The sequence below is a fragment of the Oryx dammah genome, unplaced genomic scaffold (genome assembly GCF_014754425.2).
Source record: "Oryx dammah isolate SB20612 unplaced genomic scaffold, SCBI_Odam_1.1 HiC_scaffold_1, whole genome shotgun sequence".
NCBI lineage: Eukaryota > Metazoa > Chordata > Mammalia > Artiodactyla > Bovidae > Oryx > Oryx dammah.
The window spans coordinates 44,829,409-44,851,912 of NW_024070185.1; the positions used below are offsets into that span (position 1 = coordinate 44,829,409).

The 22,504-nt window shown below is 44.4% G+C and overlaps 1 protein-coding gene across 2 annotated transcripts in view; it reads left to right on the forward strand.

Moving 5' to 3' along the window:
* Window positions 1–22,076, forward strand: part of FAM189A2 (family with sequence similarity 189 member A2) — a 73,278-nt gene extending 51,202 nt beyond the window's left edge. For both annotated transcript variants that reach the window (XM_040249773.1, XM_040249846.1), the window contains exons 4-11: window positions 1,435–1,563; window positions 3,055–3,162; window positions 3,295–3,428; window positions 12,853–12,982; window positions 13,154–13,232; window positions 15,016–15,168; window positions 17,412–17,704; window positions 21,209–22,076. In XM_040249773.1, coding sequence (XP_040105707.1) covers window positions 1,435–1,563; window positions 3,055–3,162; window positions 3,295–3,428; window positions 12,853–12,982; window positions 13,154–13,232; window positions 15,016–15,168; window positions 17,412–17,704; window positions 21,209–21,412 — 1,230 coding nt within the window. In that variant the 3' untranslated portion in view covers window positions 21,413–22,076. The remainder of the gene's footprint in view (window positions 1–1,434; window positions 1,564–3,054; window positions 3,163–3,294; window positions 3,429–12,852; window positions 12,983–13,153; window positions 13,233–15,015; window positions 15,169–17,411; window positions 17,705–21,208) is intronic.
* Window positions 22,077–22,504: the final 428 nt, after the last annotated feature.

The following is a 22,504-nucleotide window of genomic DNA, read 5'->3' on the forward strand; positions in this document are numbered from 1 at the left end:
TTGAACTACAAGGAGATCCAACCAGTCCATCCTAAAGGAAATCAGTCCTGAATATTTATTTTAAGGACTGATGCTGAAGCTGAAGCTCCAGTACTTTGGCCACCTGATGCAAAGAATAGACTCATTCGAAAAGACCCTGATGCTGGGAAAGATTGAAGGCAGGAGGAGAAGGGGATGACAGAGGATGAGATGGTTGGATGGCATCACCAACTCGATGGACATGAGTTTGAGCAAGCTCTGGGAGTTGGTGACAGACAGGGAAGCCTGGCGTGCTGCTGTCCATGAGGTTGCAAAACACCGGACATGACTGAGCAACTGAACTGACTTAAACCTTGTAGACATTCAGTCATTCTTAAAGATGCCTGAAAAATTTTGCAGCTAGTGAAGTCAAAACTGCCTCTGTATTTAAACAAGTATGAAAGAGGTGTGGCCTTTCTTTTTAGCCAAAATGATATAGCCAACTTTAATAGCTCAAGCTGCAGAGTAAGTAAAAATGAAACTCTGTTCCCAAATTATGGGTCTTATTAGCCCAGTTCAGCTGATATGTATGTTCCCAACCTGTCAATAGAAACTTGGAAAAGTGACCAAACATTTGCAAAGCATCTCACTAAAAACATATGAGATTACTCATCAGTGATGTTATCACTTCAGATATCACACAACTTGTGCAAGAATCTGTGAGCATATTAAAGATGTGAACTAAGAGATCTCTGTAAGCCTACGTGGTTTAGGGCTACTGTTCACCACACAGACCCTGAGCTCATTCCAGGCACACAGTAGACTGAATTTCCCTGCCCTTTTCGATAAGTAGGACTGTATGATTTGTTTTGGAAATGAAACTGAGTTCATGTGATGAGTGTCATTTCCTAAGAAGAAGATTTAAGCTAGGGTGACCAGAAGTAGCAAATCTAAAGGCATCCAACTAAATTTGAATTTCAAATAAACAGCTAGTAGTTTTTGTTTTTTTACTGTAAACTTAACTTGTGCAATATTTGGAACATACTGACTCTAAGGAATGATCTGTTTATCTGAGTTCAAATTTCACTGAGCATCTTGCCTTTTACCCTGTAACCCTGCTTTAATAAGTGCCAGTGTACAATTCATCAGGTGCTATCCATGTGTCTAGCATAGCGATCCTCAGTCATCTGAGTGGATGCTCTATCACCCTTGGACCCCACGGCAGTATGAAGAGCAGAGCCCTCTGCTGACCTGCAGTGGACATATAGCATAGTCAAGAAATAACCTTGGTTGATGAAGCCACTGAAATTTGGGGGCTGGTTCTTAACCACAACATACCTAACCTATCCTGACTGCTGTAGATATTGCCTGACCCTGAGCCCAGCCATAACTCATTCTGTGATATTACTGCTCCATGGTGTGGCCCGTGTATTTTTACTTAATGATTAAATTACTCTTCTGCCTTTTCCCCTTAAGGTGGACTTAGGTGAAGGCAAGATTTGCTTCTGTTGTGAAGAATTTCAACCAGCCAAATGCACAGACAAAGAAAATGCCTTGAAACTCTTCCCGGTTCAGCCCTGTAGTGCTGTTCACCTTCTCCTCAAGGTATCTGGAATGGATTCCACTCCCAGCCAGTAAACACACCACGGAGACCCCGAGGGAGGCAAAGCTCTCTGAAATATCCCTCTTCTGTTACCTCCTTCAAATAATGCTGCTAAAAGCAGATATGAGTGACTCCTTATCAGTGACCCAGAGTCAGAATGGAGAGCAAAAGGGACCACAGGTTATTTATTGTTGCCTCTTAAGTTATGAATAGATGGCTTATTTGTGTTCAGAATTATAAGCTAGTAAAAAAGGTAAAGGAGCCTAAGTACATACACTTGTATATGTGTATGTGTATAAATTTGCACATACACGTATGCACACGTACATCCCACGACGTGGCTGCACACGTATGACGTAGTTTTAGCAGGACCTCTGAAGCGCACGCCCATTTGTCGCTGTTCTGATGCTCCTTTGGTGACCTAAATGAACCTTATGGGCTACTGAGTGTTGCTGTTGTAAGACGCTTAGGCTAAGGAGATGTATTGGCCAAAAAATGAAGGAGAAATTCAAGACATTACCTCTTGTTTAATAGGCTGCAACTATACTAAGCCAAAGATATGAAAAACAAATGAAACCAGCTGAAAAAAATACTGCAGAAATGGATAAAAATCATGTCCTGACTTAAGGTCTGTTAGTTCAGTGAGTAACACGATCAGTTGGTAAACCCTGAGATACTAGTTTTTGGATGGTCCCTCACTGATGGCTTCCTTTAGATCTTAGTTTTGGGTTTATTTTTCATGGAGAAGAGGAATCTCTAAGCAGAGATAGAGAAGCTGCCAGCTCTCAGAGTTTATGGAGGCTGTAAAAATGGCCTTCTTTCTTTGGCTTCTGGATTTTCGGTAGCTGAGTCACCCCCAAACTTTCTGAGCCAGGACTTTGCTTGGGGAAAGCCCCGCTAAGAAGCCAGGACTGTAGCAACAGAAACTTTTGGAACTGGCTTTGCTGCTATTTTGAGGCATGTGTTTAGAGGAGACGAGCCCTGTTTACACTCGGGCTGGCCTGCTCCCTGTGTTGTCCTAGTTGGTTCCCCAGGGCAGCTCTGCCAGTGGTGCCTGAAATAGAATCTGTGGCCACCAATGAAGGAGCATGTTGTCCTGGTGGGAGGCTTCGGGAGCGTGGAGGTTGGGACTCACTATCACTGGGGACACCAACTTTAGAAGGAAAATTCAGTACCTTCCTGGAAGAGACGTTTCCAGACAGGATGCTGATGCAAAAAGAAATATGGTAATATCATGTCTACCCGGGACAAGAAGCTTCTAAGATAAGGGTTTAAAATTAAGAAGTACACACTGTTGTGTGACAGTCTTATTAACACCCAGCATTTGTTGGGCACCTAGCGTGAGCCAAACACCGTGTAAGTCCTTTACATGCATTTTCACATTAGTCTCGGCCTCCTAGGATAGTGTTGTTATTAATTTTTGAAAGTTTTAATGTTGCATTCTGGTTATCAGTTTTGAGATACTCAGATGCGTCATTGTTTCCTGGTTCCAGAAAGTCCTTTTCACCCTGTGTGCCTTGAATGCCCTGACCACCACCGTCTGCTTGGTGGCAGCCGCCCTTCGCTACCTCCAGATCTTTGCAGCCAGAAGATCCTGCATTGTAAGTCCATACAAGGTGGCAGCCTATCGGTGACATGCTGAGCCCACCCTCAGATCTTTTTATGTCATCTCTGGCCTTTCTCCCTGAGCCTTTGTAGCGAAGGCTGTTGACTAACAGATGCTGTTTAATTAGGATGAATCCCAGATTCCTGTGGAAGAAGTGGAGGAACACAGACGCGTCCCAGACCCTGATGACTTCGTGCCGCCAGTGCCTCCCCCTTCCTATTTTGCCACGTTTTACTCATGCACACCCCGGATGAACCGCAGGTATCCTCCCTTAGTACCCGTACCCATCCTCTTAGTTTTGAGGCTCGAGGGTCAGAACTCGGCATGAGCTCTGACTTCTCTCCAGCATCTAGACATCATGTTATTTTCCAGGATCTCCTGGTTTTTTTTTTCTTCTCTCCTTTTTGGTCTGACAAATTACATGAAACCAAAGAAAAGTCAAGCCTTGACCTAAGGATATAGTTTTTCAATTTCAATTAGCTTCCCAGGAAAACTGACACCCAGTGAGATAACTACTATAATTTGACATGATTGAGAACTGCTGTTACCCTGGCAACACTCTCATTTGGGCCAAATCAATATTCATTGTAATACCATCAGCAGTTCTTGAAATCATGAAATTCTTCCCAGCCATTAAAAAAAGATTAATTATTAATCACATCTCCTTGGTCTAGGAAAAAAAAAACACTATGTTTATGTTCCTTTTCAAATTCTAGCTCAAAATTTTATCATCTGTTTCTTAAATCTCTAAAATCATCATCTGTAGAACAAAATGCCACATGCATTCATTTGATTGTTAGCCACTTGTAGAATTGTACCTTTCTTAAAAATAGAAAGACTTCATTTATTCATTCAACAAGCATTTAATCCATCCTCTACTGCTTACGAGTCACTGTACTGGGTTATTGATATTCAAAATGAGTTACACTGACTTCCTTCCCCTAACAAGGAGCTCACAGTCTAGGTCATTAAAACTGAGTGTTGGAAGGATTGTAATAGTACTCAGAAGGAGGTTTTGAGTGCAGGAGCTGGGGCTACCTAACCTGGAATGATGGGTGGGCTGTGGAGAGATTGAAGGAAGAGTCAGCTCATTAGGGTTGGCCTCCTGTATGAAGTCATGCTCTTAGTCTGAATGTAAGGGATAAAGCACACCTATATTTAAATTGTAAAAGAAAAGCATAGAATTCTATAAGAAAGACTAGTGTCTTTCCATTGCTAGTGAGAGGGCCAGGAATTTCTACTTTTAACCCTGAGGTACATGTGGAGAATTGTCAAACAAATTTGGTGTCAGGCTTGTGGTTTTTGGAAATCCATTTTCTAGTGCTCAGGACAGCCACGTGTGATTTTCAGAGGTCACTAGTGGCAGCTCACACTCAGATGCTGTTCACGTTCTTTTCCATGATTTACCTTCCTGACTTTCCCTCAGAATCAAATCTAAACCCTGCTGCAAACCCTCCCCTGCTCACCCTCCTCAGTGGAAGCAGAGATGACCGCAAAGCTGGAGGGGGCGTCAGCTGGCTGCCAGATGGCCCCAGGGGACAGCTCAGCCTCCCTGTTGTACAGGGCCTGGTGGACTGGGATTTCGAAACGTCAGGGGCCAGGATGACTTCTGTAGTCTTTTTGGAAACGAGCCAAGAATTACGGAGGCCAGAGGGACATAGCAACAAAACACATATTCTTGATGTACTATAGGACACATTTGCTAAAACCTTAGCCCAATGTCAGGCTGTCTACAGAGGGCACATTGAAGGACAGTGACATGCCTGTTATTTCACGGGATGGGGAGAGAAATGCCCTCTTCATGGAGAATTCCTTGGCTCTCTGAGGTTGTGGGTGAGCGCTTGTTGACCTAAGTGGAGGCGACAGACGGATTTAATTTCCTGCAGTGGCAGAAAGGGAAAGTGACTCATGTGGGTTTAGAAGTTGTGCTGACCCATGGGATCTCCTGCTCCAGCCTTCAATCTCCTCTCTTTCCTTTCTCTTCTCTGCGCCTCCATGGCATGCTTATCAGTGTGGGTCTTTGAGGATCTGGATGCATCTCTGACTTGCCCGTCTGAGTCCTGAGCCACTCCCTGGCCAAATCTGAGTTGGAAGAAGACGGACAAGCCTCTCACCAAGGGTTTTACCAACCAGGACTTCCTGAGAGGAATGTGGGGGAGGGGGTAAGGCAGAATACCCTTGAGATCTAAAGTATGTACCTGGAGCCGTAGCTCATAACTCCAATAGGCAAACACCCTCATTTTCAGAAATTCCCCTAATATCTGAGTGCAGCCCACTTTTTTTTTAAACCTTTTATGTATTTTTTTATTATTGAAGTTGGCTTACAATAGTGTATTAGTTTCAGGTGTTGTTGTTGTTTAGTCACTAAATCATGTCCGACTCTTTAAGACCCTGTAGATTAGCCTGCCAGGCTCTTTTGTCAGTGGGATTTCCCAGGCAAGAATACCAGAGGGGGTTGCCATTTCCTCCTCCAGGGGATCTTCCCAACCCAGGGATCAAACCTGAGTCTTTTGTCTCCTGCATTGGCAGGCAGATTCTTTACCACCAAGCCACTAGGGAAGCCCATTTTCAGATGTACAACACAGTGATTCAGTATTTTTTCTTTTTATGTTAATTGGAGGCTAATTACTTTCCAATATTATGGTGGTTTTACAATACATTCACATGAATCAGCCATGGGTGTAGATGTGTTCCCCATCCTGACCCTCCCTTCCACATAACTCCCCGTCCCATCTCTCAGGGTCATCCCATTCAGTATTTTTATAGCTTATGGAGAAGGCAATGGCTGGAGAATCCCATGGATGGAGGAGCCTGGTGGGCTGCAGTCCATGGGGTCACTAAGAATTGGACACAACTGAGCGACTTCACTTTCACTTTTCACTTTCATGCATTGGAGAAGGAAATGGCAACCCACTCCAGTGTTCTTGCCTGGAGAATCCCAGGGACGGGGGAGCCTGGTGGGCTGCCGTCTCTGGGGTGGCAGAGTCGGACATGACTGAAGCAACTTAGCAGCAGCATACTCCATTTAAAGTTATTATAAAACAATGGCTATTATTTCCCTGGACTACACAATATATCCTGTTGCTTATCAGTTTTTTTAAATTTAATTTTATTTTATTATTATTTTTTTTTTGCTTATCAGTTTTATACATAGTACTTTGTATCTCCTAATCCCATGCCCCTTGTCCACTTTTCTTTTTAAAGTGGCTAAATGTATTCACTTTTAGATACATATTCTCTGGGAGATATTTTTAAACTTGACCGACTTTGCTAGATTCTCAGTGTAAATCAACTTCATAGGCACTAGCTGTATAAACCCAATTGATAATTTTCTTTCTTATAAGCAAGGCTTCCCTGGTGGCTCAGACAGTAAAGCGTCTGCCTGCAATGCGGGAGACCCAGGTTCGATCCCTATGTCTAGGAATATCCCCTGGAGAAGGAAATGGCCGCCCACTCCAGTACTCTTGCTTGGACAATCCCATGGCTGGAGGAGCCTGGTGGGCTACAGTCCATGGGGTCCCAAAGAGTCACACACAACTGAGCAACTTCACTTTCTTATAAGCAGACAGGCAAGAATGTTTGCATTAATGTTTCTACAAGCAGTTATGCTACGAGTTTTCATGCAATAGAGGCTCCCTATTTCCTGTAAGGTTTTATGACCTCTCAGAAGAGGTTTATTTATTTAACTTCTATAAATGTAACCATTTTATGCATTGGTTTCTCCTTGAGAAAGGACTTCCTAAGTTACTGTCGTAAACAGAAGCCTGATTGAAGTTAAGGCTTCTATCCAAAGATGGTTATCTACTTTGTGAATCAATTTGTCAGTACAGAAGGGGGCTGTGTGTCCCCATCTCCTCAGGGAGTCCCCCAGTCTCAGAAATTGGCTTGAGCCAGGAGTCAAAAAGGAGTCTCTAAAACAGTTAGAACTGAACATGGAACAACAGACTGGTTCCAAATAGGAAAAGGAGTACATCAAGGCTGTATATTGTCACCCTGCTTATTTAACTTCTATGCAGAGTACATCATGAGAAACACTGGACTGGAAAAAGCACAAGCTGGAATCAAGATTGCCAGGAGAAATATCAATCACCTCAGATATGCAGATGATACCACCCTTATGGCAGAAAGTGAAGAGGGACTAAAAAGCCTCTTGATGAAAGTGAAAGTGGAGAGTGAAAAAGTTGGCTTAAAGCTCAACATTCAGAAACGGAGATCATGGCATCTGGTCCCATCACTTCATGGGAAATAGATGGGGAAACAGTGGAAACAGTGTCAGACTTTATTTTTTGGGCTCCAAAATCACTACAGATGGTGATTGCAGCCATGAAATTAAAAAACGCTTACTCCTTGGAAGAAAAATTATGACCAACCTAGATAGCATATTCAAAAGCAGAGACATTACTTTGCTGACTAAGGTCCATCTAGTCAAGGCTATGGTTTTTCTTGTGGTCATGTATGGATGTGAGAGTTGGACTGTGAAGAAGGCTGAGTGCCGAAGAATTGATGCTTTTGAACTGTGGTGTTGGAGAAGACTCTTGAGAGTCCTTTGGACTGCAAGGAGATCCAACCAGTCCATTTTGAAGGAGATCAACCCTGGGATTTCTTTGGAAGGAATGATGCTAAAGCTGAAACTCCAATACTTTGGCCACTCATGCAAAGAGTTGACTCATTGGAAAAGACTTTGATGCTGGGAGGGATTGGGGGCAGGAGGAGAAGGGGATGACAGAGAATGAGATGGCTGGATGGCATCACCAACTCGATGGACATGAATTTGAGTGAACTCTGGGAGTTGGTGATGGACAGGGAGGCCTGGCATGCTGCGATTCATGGTGTCGCAAATAGTCGGACACTACTGAGCGACTGAACTGAACTAAACTGAACCTATTTCATGAGTGTGGATCTAGCTGTACTGTGGGGATGTTTCCTGCTAGAGAAAACTGAAAATGAGGGCATTGGAATCAGGTTGGCTTGGGCATTTTGGCCCACCCATTTCCTTTACAAATGAGCTTCAAAACCCAAGCTCAAGTGGAGCTGGGCTGCACCAGGGCTGGACTCTGTGCTCAGCTGTTGTTGGGCTGAGTGCCCCTGCCTTACTCCCCACTCCCACACCCCTTCCAAAACATGCCCCATGGAAGGGCCAAGCTTTCCCAGTACACAGAGGAGGATCATTCTTTGGTCTAGGTCAAGTTAGCTGCTTCATCAGCCTTGGATAAGTTCTCAGGTCCTATTTGTAGTATCAAAGCAGAACATGTTTTACATGATCCTTTTGAGTTTCCTGTTCATCTTCAGATCTCATGGGCATGAACGAGCAAAGGTTTCCTGGAGACTTTGGGATGAATTTGCATCAACCCGAATTTGGAGTCTCTTAAAAAGGTCACCCCTGGGTGGGTCTCTTAACCATTTCGGAGCTCAGTTTCTTCATTCACCTACCTTGTCACATGGCTCCTAAGCTTGTTATGAGATAATGGGCTAAAAAAAAAAAAATCTTTTTAAAAACAAAAGCTGAGACCATGTTCTACCATTGTTAGTTGCGTGGTTTAAAATGTTCTTGGCATGTGTCTTACTCCAATACAATATTGTAAAGTAATTAACCTCCAATTAAAATAAATAAATTTATATTTAAAAGAAAGAAAGAAAAAAAAAAAACACCAAACATTTAGCCCCTCATCTTTGTTGTTGTTATTTAGTCGCTTCAGTTATGGCCGACTCTTTGCAACCCTGTGGACTGTAGCCCTCCAGTCTCCTCTGTCCATGGGAATTCTCCAGGCAAGAAGACTGGAATGGGTTGCCATTCCCTTCTCCAGGGGATCTTCCCGATTCAGGGCTCAAGCCCATGTCTCTCTTGTCTCCTGCATTGGTATGTGGGGTCTTTACCACTAGCGCCACTTAGGAAGCCCCAGCCCCTAATCTTACCCCGCCTAATCTGGTAGCAGTTGTCTAAAGACACTCATTCTTAATAAAAGTTTGATCACCTTTCTCACATATAACAGGGTTTTGATTTCAGCTACTATAGATTTCAGCCACCATAATCCATTTCCTTTAGCAGCAGTCTCAATCCTGGCTGGGCCTTGAAACTCCTGGGAACACTGACAGCCTACAGATACCCAGCCCTGTCATAGGCAACTAAGGCTGAATTTCTAGAGGTTAAGGCCTGGGCCATACCCAGTATAGGAATGCTCCTAGGTGATTCTTCTCTATAGCTGGGTTGAGCATCACAGGGCTCAGGAACAGAAGGTACAGGAGAGAGCAGACCCATTTCCTTCTGTGGATCTTTATTTACCCAAAAGTGTACAAATGAAAAATTGCTTAGTAGGAAGGGAACTTCCCTTCTGCATCAACTCTAGCAGCCTCTTCCATCTACATGAGGCTTTTCTGGTCATATAATAACCACCATAGAAGGCATTCATTTTGTGGTCCCTCTTTCCCCACAGTTTTCCTTCTTGAAGAGATTCTGTAGTAGGTCAGATCTAAAGTGGAGCCTGTTCCTCCCACTTCTTGGCCCTAAGCAAGCCCTCTCTTCTGTAGGATCACACAGGCAGCCACTGGACTGGAAATAGGAAATAAACAGTATCAGAGCTAACAGACCAAGCTGGGGGATGAACTTTCCAGGCGAGGACACTGCAGTGAAGAAACGTGTGGACGCTTGGCTGAGGGGGGACTGACTGGGGTTAGTAAGTGCTAGAAAGACGCATGGGGTTATGCTAATTAAGGGTTGAAGACTGGACCTCTGGAGAGGACAGGAGTGCAGAGGTCTCAGTGAGTAAGGCATGCCGCCTTGTTCATTGGTCAGGAAAGTCTCCAGTCAGGCCGACGAAGAGTCTGGATTCCTGGAGTCACTTGGTACTTACAATTCTTAAATGGCTTCGGCTGGAACAGAGAGTTGGTGTAAAACCCATGGGCAAGTCCTGCTCTAAGGAAGAAGAACATCCCTTTCTTGACAAATTTACCAGGACCCCTCCTAGCCAGGCCAGGGAGCAGCCATTCCTGCAGGTTCTGCTCCTGGAATATGCCCCGTGTTAGGCCCTGAGCCCATGCATCCCTGCCTGGGGTATCAGCCTATGACTGTCTCCTTCCTTCTCAGGTAAAACAGGGCTGAAGGTCTTGCTTATGACCCAAAGATGCAGGAAAAAAGGGGAGCACTTTCTCACGTTTTCATTCAGGCTACAGAAGTGTCATCCTTCTAAATCCCAAACTTCTTGAAGTTTTATTGTTACGAAGACAGAAGATCAGACATTTTTCAATTTTTTTTTCTTCCACCAATTGCATTTTTGTAAATAGGCACAAATAAAACAATCATAAATGCAGAGAGCACCTTTATAGAAACAAAACAATCCCCTGCAGCCAACTGGCTCTGGAATTTGTCTTTTCATCAGTCTCCTTTAGTTTATGTCCATTATTGCATTTCAAGAGCATATGTTAAGCTTTTGGTATTGTCTCTTTTTTTCATTCTCCAATACTTCATGGCCTGAGTACAGGTTTTTTTGGTCTTCTCTTTTTTGTATTTTTAAAATTGTGATATAATTGGCATATAACATGATGTTAGTTTTAGGTGGACCTGTAAGTAGTGATTCAATACTTTATATATTGTGAAATGATCACCACAGTAGGTCTACTTAACATTCATCACTGCATATAATTACAAGTTTTTGTGTCTTGTAATGAAAACTTTTGAGACCTACTCTTATAGCAACTATCCAGTATACCATGCAGTATTATTGACTCTGATCACCATGCCTTGAATTACATCCCCAGGACTTATTTACATGTTTTATAACTGGACGTTTTATTACAATATATAAACTTTCATGTATTTTTAACTGTTATTTTCAAATTTAGGTTCTTTGTTATCTAGACAATTGTATGTGTGTGTGTGTTTGTGTAATTTTCTATGAATGCTGGCAGAAAATCTTGTGCATTTTTGGTTTTTATTTTTTGATCTCAAAGGACAAAAGGCATAGTACCTAGCATGTAACAAGCACTCCATCAGTGTTTGTTGAATGTCCACCTTTAGGAAGAGACAGTGATTCCTTCAGTGGCATGCTACTTTTTCTCTGAGCTATGACATTATTTGCTTTTTTGTGTGTGTGTGTTCATTGTTTCAAGTATTTATTTAATAAGTAGTGAGTTTCTACCATTAATTGGACATTAGGAAAACACAGGCAAGAAACTTTTGTCATGTACTAATGTAAAAAACATGGAACAACAGACTGGTTCCAAATAGGAAAAGGAGTACATCAAGGCTGTATATTGTCACCCTGCTTATTTAACTTACATGCAGAGTACATCATGAGAAACGCTGGGCTGGAAGAAGCACAAGCTGGAATCAAGATTGCCGGGAGAAATATCAATCACCTCAGATATGCAGATGACACCACCCTTATGGCAGAAAGTGAAGAGGAACTAAAAAGCCTCTTGATGAAAGTGAAAGAGGAGAGTGAAAAAGTTGGCTTAAAGCTCAACATTCAGAAACGGAGATCATGGCATCTGGTCCCATCACTTCATGGGAAATAGATGGGGAACAGTAGAAACAGTGTCAGACTTTATTTTTTGGGCTCCAAAATCACTGCAGATGGTGACTGCAACCATGAAATTAAGAGACACTTACTCCTTGGAAGAAAAGTTATGACCAACCTAGATAACATATTCAAAAGCAGAGACATTACTTTGCTGACGAAGGTCCGTCTAGTCAAGGCTATGGTTTTTCCTGTGGTCATGTATGGATGTGAGAGTTGGACTGTGAAGAAGGCTGAGCACCAAAGAATGGATGCTTTTGAACTGTGGTGCTAGAGAAGACTCTTGAGAGTCCCTTGGACTGCAAGGAGATCCAACCAGTCCATTCTGAAGGAGATCGGCTCTGGGATTTCTTTGGAAGAAATGATGCTAAAGCTGAAACTCCAGTACTTTGGCCACCTCATGCAAAGAGTTGACTCATTGGAAAAGACTTTGATGCTGGGAGGGATTGGGGGCAGGAGGAGAAGGGGACGACAGAGGATGAGATGGCTGGATGGCATCACTGACTCGATGGATGTGAGTCTGAGTGAACTCCGGGAGTTGGTGATGGACAGGGAGGCCTGGCGTGCTGCGATTCATGGGGTTGCAAAGAGTCGGACATGACTGAGTGACTGAACTGAACTGAATGTAAAAAAAAGAAAAACTAAATAGTTGAGTTTCCCTGAATCCTTAGTTTTTTATATTTTATTGAGATGAAATTCATATAACATGAAATTAACCGTTGGAAGAATACAATTCAACGGCATTTAGTACATTCACAATATGGTGCAATCATCAGCTCCACCTAGTTCTAAAGCATTTTCATCACGTACAAGGAGACCCTGTATCCATTAAACTGTCACCCCCATTCTCTCCTTTCCCCAGTCCCCTGGGCAACCACGAATTTGCTTTCTCTTTCTGATGGATTGCTGTTTGCTTTTTGACTAGTGGATTTAAAAGGAATGATGGTATTACATTTTCTGTATTGTCCCTTGCCTAAGAATTCCGGGCACTCCATCAGAGAGCAGCTTAGTTGATTATTCTCCTGCTCCTGGACCAGGAGGTTGTAGCATGGAGGGGCGAGGGATTTTTCCCATTGTCAATGGGTAATGGTGCAGAGTCAATGGCCAGTTTCTCGAGCCACCAGCATCAACTAGCCGAAACAAGCTTTCTGATGCCAAGATGCTCTTCCTAGGATGGTTGGCCCTGATGTTATTCCCCTGCCACATATCTATGGAGCACGAATCAAAGGAGTGGAAGTGTTCTGTCCTCTGGACCCCCCACCTCCCTATGAAGCTGTGGTGAACCAGATAGACCAGCAGCAGGTACTGTTCATGGAGTTTCTCTTTGGCACATTGATGGCAAGCAGGAAAAACGCTGCAGAGGACAGGGTGGGAGGAGGACCATGTCTTGTAGATGTTTGTAAGAAGTTCACTTTACTCCAGATGATGGTTGAGTTGAATATCAACAAATAACCCTTTTCCCCTGTGATGCAGGGATCTTCATTCCAAATGCCAGAAGGATCAGAAGTTGCCACCAGCGCATTGGAACCAATCTGCATGCCAGGGATTCAAGGTAATAAATACATGATTGCTGCCCAGACTCATGATTCAGTAGATTAAGAATGATATTAATAATGATCCATATGATATTTTGTTGGAGGTCAGATATTCTTGGAGCAGATGGTTCAAGCTACATTCTTTCTTCCAAATGTAAAAGCATTATCAACTCCTTAGGGCTTACAAGTAGGAGATAATATATGAACAGAAATAAAGATATCCTTAGAATCTTTTATGAATAACCAGGCTATTTTCAGAAGTGGATTTCAGAGTTTAATTTGGCATTCTTTTTTTTTTTTAATTTTTATCTACTTTTTTTAAACACTCAAAACATTTTGTATTGGGGTACAGCCAATTAACAATATTGTGATAGTTTCAGGTGAACAGTGAAGGGACTCGGCCATACATATACATGTATCCTTTCTCCCCCAAATCCCCCTCCCACACAGGCTGGCACATAACACTGAGCAGAGTTCCATGCGCTATACAATAGGTCTTTGTTGGTTATCCATTTTAAATACAGCAGTATGTACATGACCTTCCCAAAGTCCCTAGCTATCCCTTCCCTGCTGACAACGTAAGTTTGTTTTCTAAGTCAGTGAGTCTATTTCTCTTTTGTGAGGAAGTTCATTTGTATCATTTCTTTTTTGATTCCACATAGAAAGGATGGCATATGCTATTTCTCCTTGTCTGTCTGCCTTACTTCACTCAGTATGACACTCCCTAGGTCCATAATTTGGCATTCATTTATTTTCTGATCTAAGATTTTTTTTTTCTCCCGTTAAGATAAGATGAGCTCTTTTAAAGGGACAAAGAGAGTTTCGTCTATTGCAGAGTGATTCGCTCATTTGTAACCCAGGACCCAGGTCATGCTTCCTTCACGTGTACTGAGTGCCAATTCCCTATCCTCCATTAAATACCAGAGTCAGTTTACATTTATCCTTGTAGCTTAAGGGCACATTGTTACCGCTTTCTCTCTTTGGAGAGGTTTTAAATGGCCCAGAGAATTGTTCACAGGATAAAATTGCAGATGGTGATAAATAATGGATTAACTCTTAGCTATTTTAGACAGAGGTGATTTTTCAGCAGCAACATTTGGAATAGGTTTCTGCTCTGTTCACCTTCCATCTTAAGTAGAATTATGAAGCAGGGTTCTGTTTCCTAAGTATGTTTTTAATCCTTCCATTTCTTAAAAAAAGTTTCCCAGAGTACTACTCAGGCTCACAAATGATGGGATTTTATTTTCCTGAGCAGCAGTCATCCAGTTTCAGAGTGGTTTGACTGACCCCTTTAATGGCCACCTGGCTTCCCAGGAGTTTCACAGCCCAGTCCGCAGACACTTCCTCTGCCCGGATTTGGCCTGCAGCCCCAGGGCAGCCATCTCACCTGTACACCTCACCTGTCCCAATATTCCCTTCCACCTAATCAAGCTCAGCCTGAATAGCCAGAAAGGGGAAATGGCAGGGACCTTTCCAGTGCCACACCAGCATGCTTCACTGGAGAAGATTCTAAGCACCTTTTTAGGCATTTGGGCATGGCTTGTTTTTCTGCTCTTGGTTCTATAGTTTCTTGTTTGTTTGTTTAGGTGTGTTTTGGGCTTACAAGTAGTAGTTTGGGGAGGCGGCATTTCCCATAGTGCTGCCAAATAAAAATGTTCTGGGCCCACCGCCTAAGTAAATATAATTAACTGGACTACCCTTGTCCCAGCAGGTTGGGGCTCACAGGTGTTTCCTGCCCAACATTTTGAAGGCTCTAGCTGGTGAAATAATTTCTGTTTCTTCTCTTAAAAAAAAAATCAGGTGGGGATATTCCTACCACACCTGGAGAAGAAAGCGCATCCATACCAACTCCCAACACAAACCAGCTGTGTCCAGCGAGGAGCCGGAGAGCCCTCCGACCCCTGAGGACAAGATCCAAGAGTGATCCTGTGCTACATCATTCTGCTGAGAGAGGTGATGCCATCCCCCAGGCTCTCTGCAGGGCACTGTGCGTACTTGCCCACAGGTGCTGAGTGGCTCTGGCCACCCAAGGCTCTATGGTTCAAGACAAAGCTTGGAGGGGGGCTAAGAGATCTTGGCAAAATAACAAATTCTGCATGCATCTTAGGGATAGATATCTACCACATCTTTTCCAGCTGGTAGGAATTTTTCTTGTCAAGTCAGTATCAAGAATTTGGTTGCATGGGATACTGTGTTGGTGCCACACGAAGAAGGCAGTGAAACCTAGGTCTGATTCCTTAGATGCTCAAAGTTTCGTGGGAACCAATATTCTCTCTCCAGGAAAAAGTCAAACGGGTGTTATTTTCCCCTCTTCTTCTATAATTTGACACTAATTATCTCTTTATTGTGTATGAGTAAATTGAATTATTTAAATCTGACCTTGTTCTAAGAACTTTGGATAGAGTGAAAGTCACACTCCATCTCTCTCCCTTTCTGTTTTCAGTTTGTGTATAGATGGTATTTGAATAATTTTAAATTTTAATAATCAGAAATTTTTAAAAACTTGAAATTATCTTGAATCTTGTTTTCTAAATATATGACTACCTGAACATCTCCAAATACTTCATTGTAGAAAATTATTTTAAAAAATAAGGAAAGAAAGGAAGAAAATGAAAATCTTCTGTAATCCCAGTAACAGAGGCTTCTTTCGGTGACCTGTGCTCTCTTCAAGCTCTGTGCAAATACAGCTTTGCAAACCCTCTGGCCCTGCTCTGCCCTGGGCCCCATGTCACCCCTAGTTGGGTTTCGTCCCTCTGACAGCCTGTGTTGTTTGCCACAGCTCTGAACTGACCATGTGGGAGCCAGAGAGAACACACCTCTTGTCTCTCCAGTGGCTTCTGAGCAGGGAAGAGGCCTGTCTGGGACTGAGCACCCTCTGACCCCCAGCAGGCCCCGGCAGCTCCCCAGACCCATCTTCACCTTGGGGTCCTCTGCCCACCTGGCAAGCTGAGGACCCGAGATGGCCACCTGCAGTTTCCACAGGAGCTCGGCTGTCTGCACAGCTTAGTCTGCACCTCTTTCTGGAAGCTGCTCCCCCTCTGCAGCACTGCAGGGGCGAGCACGACGCGTGTTTTCCTGTTGGAGCCTCTGCGGTGGAAGGGACCAGGTCGCCTTCGAGTGACAGTGCAGTGCCTGGCTGTCTTCCTCACACATGAGCATCTCTAGCGAGTGGTCCCGGAAGATTCCTGTCCTCTGTGTCGTGCGCGTGGCGGCCAAGGAAGATGGCTGCCATCCCCTGTTTAGAACTCCTCACGCCTTTCTCCAGAGGAAAAGGAATGTGCCCCTGCCTCTACCTGTTCTCCCAGCCCCTGCCTCCTTTCTTCCTTCAGTATCTAAGTTGCTGCATATCAGACCCTCATAGACTGAAAATCCCCAGTGTTGCATACACTGAAGGCTGCTGGCTGGCTTATGAACACGTGGAGACCAGGCCTGACTTCGTTGCACCCACCTGCCGGTGCAGTAACGTCCTGCCAGTCCTTATACCCTTGCTGAAGCAGGTAGTTGTGGAAATTAGAGCCTGTGGTGGATTTCCCAGGCCTGCTGTGGACTTCCAGAATGACGTGTGCTGGTCTAGATTTCTGCACTAGATTTGTCTTTCTATAACAGTCAGCCATCGCGCCACCACCAGCCATGCTGTGACGTTGATACTGTAAGTCAGGATGGTGCTCCCCAGGATGTTTAGGACAAAGGTACAGTCAGTGTGAGCAGAGCGTTCCATTCATCCCAAAAGTCTTGTCTCTCCTCGGTCCCTCTCTTTCAGTGGCTTCTTCATCCTACCCGCTGGAACGTTCTTCCTTTGGTCAACCATGTGGTCAACCATGTTTTTTCTGCCTGTGCAAGCCATCCCCATATATTGGTCATCACCCCATGAAACCATTGTTCCATTATGATATGCATTCTGGATGCTCTTCTCTATCAGCTGTGTTTACCCTGATGGTTATTTTCTTATGTGGCACAGTAAAATATTTGGGGGACCTGTCCTATTGATGTTATACTTCAGGGAACAAGCTCGTGTCACAGTCGTTGGGTTTTTCTTTCTTTCCTTTTCCTTTTGCAAGAGGAAAAGCAAGACATGCATGACTGTTGGCACCTGTCACATGCTTTCCACATGGAGTTTCATGGTCTGTGCTGTTTCAGGTACAGATGTGTTCACAGGACTTGGCCAACAGGTACATGTTATTTGTCTCTGTCCACAGCCGTCCCTGTGCTCAGCTGTGAGGCTGCGACTCAGACTGAGGGAAGACTGGACTTGGCTGCAGTGACCTTGAGGAGAAGGTTGAGGTCCCGAGCTTCAAGAGGCAGACCGAGGTCTTTGATAGATTACAAGTCTTACATGGACACCAAGCTGCTGGTGGCGAGGTTCCTGGAGCAGTCCTCCTGCACCATGACCCCAGACATCCATGAACTTGTAGAAAACATCAAATCTGTTCTGAAGTCTGATGAGGAGCACATGGAGGAAGCTATCACGAGTGCCAGTTTTCTAGAACAGGTAGTTTTATTATTGATATCAGGCATAAGTCAGACAACTCGTTTCCATAGCAGCTGAAGCAGCTTCTCTGGTTTCCTGCCCAAGGCACAGGAAATCCATGTCACTGTTTCAAGGGGAATGGGCTGTATTAAGGGGTTAGGAGGTCTGGGGAGGGAGAGGAAGAAGCGGACCTGCTTTCTTTTCGGGAGTGGTGACTTTTTCACAGCCTTCTTGGCCCAAGAGAAGAGAAAACGATTTTCCTGGAAAATGGAAGCATGCCTGGAAAAAAAAGAAAGGGAGCAGCCTAGGATGAAAGCGAGGGCTCTGTGGAGTGCAGAGTATGATCAATATTCCATTTCCTAAGTTGAAAGTTTCCCTTGATCTGGCATGTTTTTTCAGCCCTTTGACAATAATGGAAATACGTGAATTTTAATACTGACAAGATTCTGGGGGCTGGTCATGTTCCCATGAAATGTTTGGCAAAATTACCTAAACTGATAGACTTAAAGGAATAAGCACCTTTTCCTTTGCAGGAATCAAAAACCACATAGCAACCCCCAAACAAGTTGCAGGTGAAAAGATAAAACTGGACCTGTAAATATCCCGCTTGGGTGTCAGGCTTCTCACCTGGAAGGTGAAGGGTGAGAGTGGGTGGTCTATACACCCGCATTTCTGAGTGAGTGGGATTTGCCCCTGATGAGCAGTCGGACCCTGATGAGCAGTCGGAATGGTCACAACTTCCCTCACTCATCTCTTTCAAAAGCAAGGTTTACCTTTGGACGTTTGCTCTGTTCCTCTGTGTCTGGGGTGGCCATTGGAGACCTCAGTGAATAGTGGCTCATAGGTGTTACTTGGCTGTGCCTGAGGGTGTTGCATGCCCATCAAATACTTCTTTTTTATATAATTTTATTTCTTTCTTTTTGGCTGTGTTGGGTCTTCATTGCTGTGTGTGGGCTTTCTCTGGTTGCGTCAGATGGGGCTGTTCTCTAGTTGTGCTCGGGCATCTCCCTGCAGTGGCTTCTCTTGTTGGGGAGTGTAAGCTCTAGGTCTCACGGGCTCTGGTTTTGGCACATGGGCTTCTGTGGTTGTGGCTTCTGGGCTCCAGAGCACAGGCTCAAAAAGAGTTGTGGGGCACTGGCTTAGTTGCTCCATGGCATGTGGGATCCTCCTGAATCTGAGATTGAGCCCGTTTCTCCTGCATTGGCAGGTGGAGTCTTTACCACTGAGCCACCAGGGAAGCCCCCAGATATTTCTCGAGTTGAGTTGGCTTGATTCTCAGGGTCATTGCCAGCTACTGTTTCCCTGGGTGTGCTTTTGAGGCAGATTGAACAAATCCCCATCTCGCTTTCTTCTCTGTTCCTTTTCCCACCTGCTGGCCTCTTCTTACAGAAGCCAAATTCTGTGCTGACTGTTGGGGAACGTGGGTAATAGGAGCGCAGCTGTGTGAAGAGGTACATGAACCATGGACCCTCTTGTTGTTTGCTTTCTAAAAAAATGGTCAACAGTGGTCCTAGGTCAGCTCCAGCTGGTTGCCTGTGTAGAAGAGAGATTTCTATCTGCATGTCCCTGGTCTACTCCAGATGTCACTCCCTGCCCCCTTCCTTGTGTTCAGCCTCAGTTGCTTGATAAACAGAAGCAAGTGTTCGGAGCTGCCAAGTTCAGGTGAGGTGAGAGCTAGAGCGTCTGTGGGGCTGTTGGTCTGGACCTTCTGCAAAGTCTTGCTTGATGGAAGATGGCTTTGAGGAGAAAGAACAGACACTGATAGCTTTTTTGATAGATTTTACTAATAGCTCAGCAGGTGCAATCACTATAAATGTTTGCTGGATCTTTCTGTGCAGACTGAGTCAAAGTTCAGGTACAAGGTTATTATAATAGACTTTGTGCCACCTGCTGGGGCTTCCGAAACGGAACCCCAGTAGTCAGGTGTCATAAGGCCCCACCCTCCTCGGAGAGAACGATGCAGGGACAAGGGGAAGGGAGCTTTGATTTCCGACTCTGCTCAGCTTTGCACATTTTCTCCTTCTCTAGTATTACTGAAACGTGTTATTTTTTAAAGATTTTTTTTTTGATGTGGACCATTTTTAAAGTCTTTACTGAATTTGTTACAGTATTGCTTCTGTCGTTTATGTTCTGCTTTTTTTGGCAAGGAGGTATGTGAGATCTTAGCTCCCTGACCGGAGGTGAACCTGCACCCCCTGCACTGGAAAGTGAAATCTTAACCACTGGACCGCCAGAAAGTCCCTGGAATGTGTTTTTATATATCCATTTACATTTTTACCAATATTATAACCACTTGTCCTAACTTACCGTGTAATAATAGTAGACAACCATGTAATAATAGTAGACATCTATGAATGTTAGAATTTTCTTCTTAGTCAGGAAACAGCTATAGAGACAAATATAATAATAGAGTACTGGAAAATTTTAATGTCCCATATTTTGGGGATATTAAGCTTTTAATGACCTTAGAATCTCTGAATGGTGCAAACTAAACGACAAGTCATCCTGATGATTGTTCTGTGATATTAGATGGTAATAAAGCACTTGAGTTTTCTCCAAGGTGCTTACAGCAATATGTCATACAGACAGGACTGTGTAATTTTAAAAATTTGATGGTTCTCCCCTTATTAGTCTCAACTGGATCAGAAATTACCCATTTTTGCCTTTATATGGTATATTTAGAAGTTATGTGTGTGCTACCTTGCAAAATCGATCTAGCATAGAAATATTCTTAAGAGTTATTAATAAATGGTTCTAGTTTTTACGAGATTCATCATTTTTTTATTGAAGTGTTAGCAGATCAATTAGAAACACATTGGTTTAAGTTGACATAACCTTAACCAGACCAGTGGTTATAAAATTTGCAGGTTTAGCAGTATCACCTTGTGATACACTTTTAATGAAACAGATGCCCACACCCGCTCCAGACTCCCCTGTCAGAACTGCTATGGGGGGAGCAGGGATTCTATGTTTCTGACAAGCTCCCCTCCTCTCCAGTGATGTGCAGACCCAGTGAGAATCACAGGGAAATTGGAACAAAAGGTGATAAGAAGAATGTTAAATATAAAGCAGGAAGTTGCAGTAAATAAGTCAATAAGTGTGGCAGGCCTACTGTTGAAATAATAGAAAATTGGGGGAATTTCTTAGGAACTTCAGAAAAGAAGCAGTATGTTAAAAGACTCTTTGGAATTTCAAGTGGGTTCCACTTTGGGAAAACACCCTTTTCTCTTCCCCAAGGCAACTAAAATCATGTCCAACTCTTTGGGACACCATGGATTGTAGCCCACTAGGCTTCTCTTTCTATGGGACTTCCAGGCAAGAATACTGGAGTGGGTTGCCATTTTCTTCTCCAGGGGATCGTCCCAATCCAGAGATCAAACCTGCATCTCCTGCTTGGCAGGCAGATTCTTTACCACTGAGCCCCCTACCCCAAACTGAACATTACCTGGGTGGATATTGGAGGCAGGTCTGAGGACCACATCAGGTAAAGTTTAACTTCTTGTCACCCTGTTTATTCTCCCTAAGATCATGGCCCCGATGCAGCCCAGCACTTCCAGGGCCCTGGTGCTGCCCTCGCGGAAACAGCCTGGCCTGCTGCACCTGCGGAGCTGCGGAGATCTGAGCACCTTCGTCCCCGCCGGGAGGCCCCCGGCCGAGAGGAGGCCCCGGCGAGCCGAGGCCGAGAGGCCACACAGCCTCATCGGCGTCATCCGAGAGACTGTCCTTTGAGGCTGCAGGGCCGGGGCTCCTGAGGAGCAGGAAGGCAGGTGGGCCCTGGAAGGCAGGGAACCCCTTGAGGGGATGGGTTCCCTGTCTGTTTCCCGACTGGGAGTTAGGGTGCCCTTCCGGCTTCTCCTCAGAAAGAGGGGGCACTCTGGAGAACATTTATTCCTTATCCTGGGCTCCCAGGTTCTCCTTTCTGCTGGCTGCAGGCCCTTGATGGGGGAATGACAAATTCTTCCGGGCCATTTATCTTTTGGATACACCAAGTGGGAGACTGTGAATGAAGCCCAAAGCTCCTCTGCCCGGGTCCGCCCTGCTGTGGGCAGAAGTGGCTCAGGATTCGGTGCCTGCTGTACCCCTCACGATTCTTTTCTGCACTGAGCTCTTGCCTTCTCTGGAAGGGCAGATGTGCTGGCTGCTATGTATTTGCTGCCAAGTGAGAGTGGAACTGGCCCAGAAGCAGGGTGATGGACCCCGATATTCTGTGATCGTCAAGCCTCGTGTTAGATCACTTTCAAATCACATTTGCTTAGTGAAAACAGGAAACTTGTTTGGTGACAAATTTTGATGAAAGAAATTTGGGAGAGAATTCTTGTTGATTCCATTTATTCATGCTTGTAAAACTAGAGATAGCTAAGGCAGAACTGAGAATAAAAATGTTTACCTTGGACCTCCAGGCTCACTGTGTAATATTTGTTTATGTGTAGGTGGCCAGGCCTTATCTTTACGATGGGTTTGGGACTTGGAGCAGTGGTAGTCAGGTGGGTAGGTCTGGGCAGGCCACCAAACCAGCTTAATCTCAAAAGCACCCAAGCTCCTTGGATAACAATGCTTCCTTCATCCATTCAGCCAGTGCTGGGCTTCATGGAGCTGCCTTCTGGGGCCATGAGCAAGAAATCAGTAAGGTGATCATAGGGCGAGGATTAGTGCCAAGAAGGAAGGGGGCCGTTAGAGAGGGCTTCTTTGAGAAATGACATTTGAGCTGGACTTGATTATGAGGGTCAGGGAAGAGTGTTTGAGGTGCAGGGAACAGCCAGTGGAAGGACCCCCAGTGCTAGAGACCATGGTGACTACAGCCCGTAGCAAGGGGAGAGGCAG